At 69.2% G+C, this 9620-nt stretch overlaps 1 protein-coding gene across 2 annotated transcripts in view; it reads right to left on the reverse strand.

Annotated features, from left to right (window-relative positions):
• PLXNA1 (plexin A1) overlaps positions 1–8300 on the reverse strand; it is a 44933-nt gene extending 36633 nt beyond the window's left edge. For both annotated transcript variants that reach the window (XM_060111227.1, XM_060111226.1), the window contains exons 1-3: positions 8260–8300; positions 2629–3889; positions 744–926 (exon numbers count right to left, since the gene is read on the reverse strand). In XM_060111227.1, the coding sequence (XP_059967210.1) occupies positions 744–926; positions 2629–3867 (1422 nt within the window). In that variant the 5' untranslated portion in view covers positions 3868–3889; positions 8260–8300. The remainder of the gene's footprint in view (positions 1–743; positions 927–2628; positions 3890–8259) is intronic.
• Positions 8301–9620: the final 1320 nt, after the last annotated feature.

The raw sequence follows: 9620 nt of genomic DNA on the forward strand, positions 1-9620 counted from the left end.
GCCCAGGTCCCACCCCCGGGCGCACGCCGGCTGGGGAGCTGTGTCAGCAGCGGCCTCCGCACGGCTGTTATTTCATGCACCAGGCCCCGCCCCTGCGCTGATCCTCGGGGCTCCCAGGCACCCCCACCCCGCTGTGCCCCAGAAACTTCCTCCACAGCAGGCCGGCCCTCCCCTGGCCTGGTCCCCACCCACCCACCAGGCCGCAGCTGAGCCTTGGGGGGCTGTTGCCCCAGGAAGCCCGCCCCTGCCCAGCTCAGCACCGGCTCCGCTCAGCCCAGCACCTGCCGGCGGGGACGGAGACCTGGAAGCACAGGACCGGCCCCGTCCCGGGGGCCCACGGAGGGGCCCAGGAGCTGACCTCCACTCCAGAGCACCCCAACACTGGCGCCCCGGCGGGGGCGGGGGCCCCCCTTGCCCTGCCGTCTCCCTGCAGGGCAGAGTGCTGTCTCGGCAGACACCGGAGCCGGGAGGGGAGGGGGCCCCACAGGCCGGCCCCGCCCCCGCCGCCCACACCCGTGGGGCGCAAGGCCAGCAGCTCCGGCGTCACCAGGCCCCCACGCCCAGCCAGGGCCTCGGGCTGGACGTGGAAGCAGCCCACAGGGAGCGCGAGGGGACAGAGGCGGGCGCTCAGGCCCGGCCCCATGAGCCCCTGGAGGTCACCGGGCCTGGCACCGGGGAGTCCCCGCCCCCTGTCCACCGGCGCACAGAGCGAGGCAGCTCGCGCTCTGCCGGCCCAGGCTGACCTTGCGGATACGGCCACTGCGCGTGCCCACGAACACCACGGTGCGGCCCCGGTAGTCGTAGGCGGCCACGGCGGTCAGGCCGTCGTCCTTGTCCACGAAAAGGGGTGTCCCCTCGATGGTGACCGTGCCGCCCAGCGGCTGGTTGAAGTCCTGCCCGCAGAAGTCGTCGTCGATCTGGAGGGGCTGCGGGAGCGGGGGAGGGTCGGGGGTGAGGCCAGGCACCTTGAGCCCTGGGGGGCGGCACGGCCAGCACCGGCTGGCTCCCCTCACCAGGCTGGGACAGGGGCTCAGGGGCCGCTCTCCAAGGCCTGCACAGGCCACACGTGGGGCAGCGGCCTGGGGGCAGCCTGTACAGACTTGGGTGGGTGGGGGGGGTCAGGGATTCCTGGACCCACTTGACAGATGGGGAAACTGAGGCCCTGGAAGCCGCTCGAGGCCCAGGAGCAGGTGCCGGGGGTGGGCACCTTTCACACCCACCAGGCACAGGCCCTGCATCCACTGCTGAGGGGGGAGCAGGCAAGACGCAGCCTTGGGTGTGGGCAGGGAGGGGCCAGGCCTGCTGCACAGTAAGGCCGCACAGGCGGTAGCCAGGGACTGGTGGGGCACTAGGACAGCTTATTCAAGACAGGACACAGCGTTACACCAAAAAGGCAAAGGGAGGGGCCGGCTGAGAGGAGATGGCTACGGTCAGAGAGGAAACAATCGATAGCGTGAGGTTCCGGAGAAGGGCCTGGGAGGGCAGGGCGGACGCCGGGGGCAGGGGGAGGGGGTCTGAGGTTTGCAGTGCACGAGGTCACCAATGCAGAAGGAGCACGGGAGGCGGGGTCAGGGCTGGGCCGGGGGAAGAGGAGCCAGTGAAGTTGCGGGGGGCAGTGGGGACCATGCCCATGCAGGGGGGACCAGCCATGGCACAGGGCATGCAGAGCACACAGCGATCTCGGCAAGCGCTGGCACCCCGAGCCTCGGTCTCTCCATCTGTACAATGGAAACCAAACACCTTCTTCGAGAGGCCAAGGGGAGGATGGGCGATGCATCAGCCTTGTGCACCTGAGGCCGAGGTCTGGAGGGCAGCCCTGCTACGATGGGGCCCCGCCACACACAGCAACAGATGTGAGAAAGAAGGGCCAAACCCCCCTGCTCTGAAGACAAACCAGGACGGAAATGGGAAAACTGAGGCCAGAGCGGGGCCGGGCTTTCCCTAGGCCACCAGCACGTCCCGGGCAGCAGCATCAGAGGGTCCAAGGCCTGGCACTGGAGGTCCTCTACCCAGTGACCCTGAACAAGTCCCTTACCCTCTCTGAGCCTGGGATCTTACTCAGAGAAACAATGGGCCCTACTGCCTGGGGGTGTGTAAGAGACACTCCCCAAAAAGCAGCTGGCCCCTAGAGGACCCCGTCAGGGCCTAGAGATGGGACTGCCGGCTACTGAGCACCCAGCCCCCAGGCATTCAGGCCGCTCCCAGGTCAAGTGCACGGCCAGGTGCCCAGGGCAAGAGTCAGAAGAGCCTATCAACAGGACCCAGAAGGAAGACAGTGTCTGGTGTCCACCTGACCCTGGTCTGGCCCCAGCTCGCCCCTTACTGGCCGGGTACCCTGGGGAAGTCACCCCACCCCTGGGCAACCTTGTCTCTGAAATGGAGACAAGATGGAGCCCGCAAGCACCCAGAACAGCACCAGGCGCGTGGTCAGAGGAGCTCCGTCCAATGGCCGCGGGGGCTCATGGACTCGTGGACACGGTCACGTCACCCCGCCTTCTAATGGGCAGGACAGCCGCAGTCCAGGTGCAGCCCCGACCCTGGGAGACGGGCCAAGAGCGGCCCCCCGCGCAGGCTGAGCGCCACGCACCGAGCGGTCGGTGCCTCGCTCTGGGATGGCGGGCTGCTCACCGAGTTGATGCAGCCCAGCTCCTTGTTGAGCAGCCAGGGCAGCGACAGCTTGCCCTCGCCGCGGTAGCAGGACTGGATGCGCTCCTTGATCTTTTCCTTGATGGCCCTGAGGGTGAACAGGCACAGCACCGACTCCCGGGGCGGCTTCACGCGGTTCTTCTGGCCCTGGGCAAACACGGTGAACAGCACATCCTCGTCCTCGGCCAGGCCCAGCTGGCGGGCCAGGGCGCGGCCAGGCCGGCTCAGGTAGGCGTCCTGCACCAGGCGGTACTCCACGCCCGCCTGCTCGCAGCCGATGGGGAACTCGACGTAGGAGTAGAACTTGGGGTCGTCCACGCACAGCCGCACGATCTTGGACGTGAAGAAGTGCTCGCCGGCGGCGTCGGGCGAGGTCAGCTGCGTGTCCAGCTGCAGGGTGAGGTAGTACACGAAGTGTTCGCTGCGGAAGCTGTAGACGTAGTAGATGTCGAAGGCCGGGAACTTGGACAGCGTGTCCGAGGGGATCTTCAGCTGCGAGGACACGAACTCGTCCTGGTACACAAAGCCGAACATCTCGGCGTCCTCCTCGTCGGCCATGAGGCGGCGGCTGGACAGCGTGGGGAAGTACTCGGACTTGCCGTCGATGGGCGTGCCCACGAAGAGCTTGGCCTGCGCCTGCCCAGGAGCCCCGGCGATCAGCACGCCCGCCATGCTGCCCGCCTCGCGCACGCCCGACAGGTAGTGCTCCTTGCGGTGGTGCGGCTCGCCCAACTTGAAGAGGTCGTCCAGCCGCAGGAACTGGCAGATGCCCTGTGAGGCGCTGCCGCAGGCCAGCAGGCGGTTGGCGGCCTGGTCCAGCAGCAGCAGCTTATTGACGTTGTCGGTGCTGCCCAAGCCGTGCGGGCAGGACTGCACGCTGGGCGGAGGGTAGCACTTCTCATTGTCCTCCACGGGGCCCGTCACGTGCGCCCGCAGCAGCGTCAGGTTCCCCGACAGCTTGTAGATGCGGTTCACGGCGCCCACGTACACCTCGCCCGTCTGCTCGTGGACCACCAGGTGGGTGAGGGCCCAGTCACTGGCCGTGAAGGTGCGGAAAGGGGGCTGTGGACCCCCGCCCGCCCGGGGCGCGGCCCCCAGCAGCAGCAGCAGCAGCAGCAGCAAAAGCAGTGGCGGCGGCAGCGCCCGTGGGCTCAGGTGTGGCAGAAGCATGACGGGCTGTGGCCTCGGGCTGCGGCGCTCAGGTCCTGCAGGGATGCGCATCACGGGGCCGGGAGCCTCAGCCCTGTGGGGAGAACGGGGGCAAAGTGTGTGAGCGCCAGCAACCCTCACGTGCCCACACGCACACGTGCCGTCACCGAGCTCCAGGTGCCCGTCCTCCCCTGGGACGTCCCACTTCTGGAGCGTGACCTAACCTTCCAGGAAAAGCCCAAGGTGCAGGAAGCGCACCGCCCCGCCTGGAAGCCTGCAAGCAGCTAAACCAAGCCTAGGACCTGCGGGCAGCACGGGCCACACACGCTCCATCGCTGCCTGGGCCACCGTGGCCGGGTGCAGGCGAAAAATGAACCCAGAACAAGAAGGCGGGTGACAAGCGTTCAGGGTCTAGATCGGGAGGCCCACCGACACCCAAACCTGGAGGCCATCACCCCCTGACTCAAGCCTCCCCACGCCTTAGGGAGCAAGACCCCCAGCTCCAAGCTCCCAAGGTGGGCGACCACCTCTCTGCCTGAGGCCCTGGGCAGTCCTACTCTCAGGGAGACAAGGGCGCTCGGGCGGGGCCGGCAGAAGGCGGGCCAGTCACAGTGACCCCAGGGCCGCTCCGTGCTGACCCTGGCCCAGCCCCCAGCCTTGCACCTCCCACCCATCATCCCCACCCCCAGCCCACCGGTGCCCCCGCCCCGTGCGTGAGGCCCCCGAATCCTGCCCTGGCCCCACTTCCTCTGGGAAAGTCTCAGCTCCCCGAAGCCTGGAAGTTGGCAGTCGGGCACCAGGTTAAACCTAGACCCTGTTGCTCTGCAGCCACGTGGCCCCAGTGGGGGTCACTCCTCTTTGCCAGCCTCGGTCTCCCCATCCGTGCCATGGCAATGACAACAGCTCCTCTCCCAGATGAGGTGGGGGGCCCTCTCAGGGCCAGCAGGGGTCCCGCCCTGGCTCTGCTGGTCACACCCCCAGACGTGCGTGCTGGGGCCTCACCCCACTCCTGGATGGAAACTGACCACAGCAACGCTGGGTCCCCACTGCAGGCAGGCATGGGCGCGTGTGGCACACACTCTCTGCCCCCAGACAACGCCTCTCGTTTTACAGGTGGGGAAGCCGAGGCCCAAAGGATAGGTGCCTTCTGCCAAGTCCAGGCTGGGAACTGGCCCCAGGGCCTGTGGGTCTCTGGGCCCCCACGTCTGCCCCTGCAGCACAGGGCTCCTCTGGCCTCCTGCCCCTCTCCCGGGTGCTCTTCCCTCCCTGCCCACAGCCCCCCCACCTGCTGGCCGAAGGCAGCAGCCGCTCCCTCTCAGCCACCCAGTTTAATTTGTGGCATGGCGCCTGCTAACCATTTCGTTACGTATTGTTCCCAGATGCGCTCCCCACCAGAGTGGCAGTTCCACGAAAGCAGGGCCTGGCTCTGTGGTTTCCCACTGAACCCCGGAGGCTGGCCCAGGACCCAGCACTTGTGAACGAAACAGTGAACGACCGGGTCCCGCAGAGCAGGACCCGCTCCCTCCCCAGGTTCTCACTCCCCACCCACCCGCTGCCACTGAAAACCCACACCTCCACTCAGGTGGTGGGGAGGGGGATGCTGAGGCTTAGGAAATAAGGGTCTTTGGCCAGGACCCCGCAGTAAGGGGACAGGGCTGTGCTGCCTGCAGGGGCCCCCCCACCACAGGCTGTCAGCTGCCTTCCTGCAGATCTCCGCCCAGACAACCCAGGAACTATGGCCGCCAGGGACCTTGCAGGCAGCCCCCCGCCCACACCTCAGGAGCCCAGGGCAGACCTGGTGGCTCCTCGGGGTGGCGGTGGGGCCTGGGCTGACAGCCTGGGAACTCCAAAGAAAACATGAATCACTCACCGTTTATCAGTTCAAAGAATGCCTGCAATTACCAGAGGCTGGGCTCTCCCCTCCTCTGGGATAATTATACATGTCTTGACGCAACTACGGACCCTACTTTTTATATTAAACAAGAGGAACCCAGCTGAAAACGCACCATCCAAACTCCAGCCTGGCTGGGGCCCTGCCGCCCCTCCCCCAGCAGAGCTGCCCGAAAGGACCAGCCAGAGGCACGGGGCTGCAGCCAGGAAAGGGGGACCCAGGCCTGGGGCTGAGTCCTCGTGACCACCACCTCACAGGGGCCACTGAAGACTTCGGGTGACTTCCCCTACCCAAGAGAGACGGCCCGCGGCTCGGATACACCCAAGGTCACCCAGCTAGTTCTGAGCACTCCTACAGAGACCTGGACTCCCACAGGCCTCGGGTCTGCCCAGGAGAAAATGCATTCATTCCATGCTGGGCTGGGGGAGGGGAGCACCAACAGATGCACGCTCCGGGCTGGGGGGTGGGGTGGGGGGGTGGAGCAGCACCAGCGCTGGGGTCTGGGGAGGCCCTTCCACCTGCTCCAGAAGGACCAGGCCCCAGAGCTGGCGGGGGAGGGGCATCCTGGGCACAGAGGAGCCAGAGCAAAGGCCGGGGTGGAACCTGCTGGACCACGCAGAAGGTAGTGAGAGTGACCGCAGCGCCCGGCACAGGAAGCGGGCTGGGCCTGGCCAATCAGAACCAGACCGCGAAGGAGAAGCGGCCTGGTGCTGGGTGTGCCGACTGGAGGTGAGCAGGGCAGGGAAAAGCCAGATGGGCCGGCACAGTGGCCTCCACTCCCGCACAGGACAGGCTCGGCTGCCCAGCAGAGCGTGGAGCGAGCGTCATCCCCTGCCCTCTCCCGGGCCCAGCGGCCACCACCACTCCTGGCCCTGAGAAACAAAGGCCCTCAGAGGCCTCTTCACGGAGGGGAGGCCCCCATCTTGCGCCCACCCCCACCCCCACCCCACCCGATCTGGATTCTTCTGGGGCACGGACAGGTTGAGGTGTGGGGGACGGAGAAGACACGGCCCTCCGACCCAAAGGTACCTTGTCAGCAACTGGGAACAAGAGCTGCCCCGTCACCCCACCTCCCCCAACAGAGGCCCCGGGAGGTGGTCCCCAGCTGCCTGCTCCCCCTCCAGGCCTGTCCTATGGGACCAGGATCCACAGGACCAGGATCCAGGGCCACTGGAGTCCTGCTCCTCAGAAAAAGTGCCTGCCCTCGGGCTTCCCTGAGGGTCCTCTCCTCCTGACGCCATACTCTAGACACAGGGACCTTCAGGGGTGCGGGGGAGCTTAAAACACACAAGCCACGACCAGGAGCCAGCAAAGGGCTGTCTGCTTTGTCCAGAGCCCTCATCCGCTCCCACCCCCAAGCACACACCTCAGCCACACCGGGGCGGGCCAGGCCTCGGCAGAGCCGTCTCCCCTGCCTGAAATGCCCTTCTGGGGCCTCCAGGGCCCCCTCCCAGGCCTGCTTGCTGCCCGGCCCTGAAGGGAATCACTGGCTTCCAAGTCCGCCTCTGGCACAGGACCGGGCAGGCTCTGGGCTGCCTGGCGTAGCACCTGGTCTCTCCTGCACACCCCAAACCAGGAAGGAGCCAGGGGACCTGCCTGGGGTGAGCTCCCGAGGGCCCAGGTCCTCCCGAGGGCCAGAGGAGCAAAGGCTGAGCCCACCCCCGCGCAGACCCAGAGAACCGGCCTCAGCTGGGAAGAAGGTGGAGCAGCGCGGAGGGCCGCGCTACCGGAGCCCAGGCTCACGGGCACAGGCTTGGTCCACGTCCCCCAACACACACCCCTCTTTCTTTCAAGGGGCGTGGCCCCAGCACCCCACAGATGAGCCAGGGGCAGCTCCCGGCTCGAGGCAGACACCGGAGTCCCTCTCGCCCTCTTGCCCCCTTCCCGGGATCCCCTAGGGTCTCGGAACGGGCGGGGGTCCCGGGAGCCGCAATCCCCTCCCCGAAGCCGCTCGATCGCGCCCCGTCGCCGCCAGCCCCGCCGCCCACCAGGCCCGGGGCTGCGCAGCAGACCTCGGAGCGGCCGCGGGAAGCGGCTGACCCTGGAGAGGCCCCGCGCGGGGCGGCGAGGAGGCCGGGCGCGCGGCTGGCGCACCGCCCCTCCCAGCCGGCGCGGGCCTGAGGGCCTGGGCGGACCGGCGCCCACTCCGGCCGCGCGGGCCTGCCGGCGCCGGAGATCCAGCGCACTCCGCCGGCCCGGTCCGGCCGCAGAGCCCTCCCGGCGGCGCCGCCGCGAACTTTCTCCCCGCCCGGCCCGGAGGAGGCGGCGCGGCCCCGCGAGCGCGGCGGGCAGGGTCCCATCCCGGCCCGGCGGGGACGCGCGGGCTCGGCGCCGCGGGCGCGCCCGGACACGCGTGAACCGGGCCAGAGACGCAGGGACAGGCGGGGCGCGGACACGCGGGGGCGCGGACACGCGCGCCGCCGACCCCCGCGCGACCCCCGCCCGCCCGCAACTCCGCGGAAGCCGCCCCGCGCCCGGACCCCCGCTCGAGGCCGCCCCGCGCCCAGACCACCGTGGGACCCCCGCCGGACCCCCGCCCGTCCCGCTGCGGGGAAAGTTGCACCCCTACTCACGGGCTGCCCCGGGGCGCGCCCGCCGCCGGCCATCGCCGCCCGCTGCCCGCGCCGCCGCCCGCCCCGCCCCGCCGCGGGGCCGCCGAAGCCTCGCAGGCCACCCAGGCCGAGGCCGCCGCGCCCGGGATCCACTGCGTGGCCGCCGCCGCTGCCCAGCATGAATGGGGCGCCAGCCGCGCGGATGCGGACCGGCCTCGCTCTCACCGCCCGCGGAGCGTCGCGCGCATGCGCCGCCCGGGCGGGCCGGGCCGGGGCGGGGCCTGCGCGGGGGCGGGGCCTGTGCGGGGCGGGGCTCTCGGCGGCCTCCAGGGGGCGCTCGATCCCCGCCGACCGCCCTAGCCCATCGCTCGCTTCAAAGGGCAACGCCGCTGCCAGGAGCTGCCAGAACCTGGTCCCGATGCGGCCGACGGCGGTCACGGCTCGGGGTCCTCAGGGGGCGGCGGGGCGTGGGGCGCGCGGTCCGGGACGAGACCGGCGGGCTGGGCGCGGGGCCGGGCGGCGAGGCGACGCGGGGCGGAGAGTGGGTCCGGGGGGCGCGGGTCCGAGCTCGCCCGGGCGGCTGGGCAGACGCGATCCCCGTGGCCGCGCTCCCGCAGCGGTCCGCGCGCCCCAGAGCCGCCCGAAGGTGAGGCCACAGGGGCACCTGGCCGAGGGGAGGCGAGGCGGCCGGAGCCATAGAAACAACCAAAGGGCCGGGGGCCCGTGCGGGAGGACGAGCTGGGGCGCAGCGAGGGCCGCGGGGGTGGCCACGGGCCGGGGTGTCACCCCTTAGGAGAGAGACCCCCGTAGGCCCGGCTGAGCCCCCGCCCCTCCCCGCCTCACGCAGCCGCGTCCCGGTTTCTGAGCTGGTCGTTCTGCATTTCCTGTGGGTCCGGCATGGCTGGCTTGTCGGGACGTCGCGCTCGTCGCCCGCTGTGCTCATCTGGGGACGGGGGGACGCGGCCGAGTGGCCGATGGGCAGGCGGGCCGTTCGCTCTGCTCTGCGGCGCCCCCCGAAGGTGCGCGGATCGCAGCGTGGCTGATTAAGCACAGCAGTCCCACCGGTTCTCAGAGCCTCCGCCGGGCCCCCGCACCCGCCAGCTCCAGCCCCGGGAGTCTCTCTGAAGACGTCCCAGGTTACACCGCTTCCCTCCACCCCGGCTCCTGCTTCTCTCTCACCTGTGGTCCGCTCCCCAGAGGAGACCTGATTAGGTACCGCTCAGCACCACGCAGTACTGTCAATCCAGGTGGGACCCGTAGAAGCACTCCAGACAGTAGAGCAGATTGTCTTCGTGACCCTGGGCCAGGGAAGGAGTTCTTCAACCCCAAGTCAAAAATAAAGGAGAATACGGGTCAATTTGTCTACCTTAATATTGGTTATT

The sequence above is a fragment of the Mesoplodon densirostris genome, chromosome 10 (genome assembly GCF_025265405.1).
Source record: "Mesoplodon densirostris isolate mMesDen1 chromosome 10, mMesDen1 primary haplotype, whole genome shotgun sequence".
In the NCBI taxonomy this organism is placed as follows: domain Eukaryota; kingdom Metazoa; phylum Chordata; class Mammalia; order Artiodactyla; family Ziphiidae; genus Mesoplodon; species Mesoplodon densirostris.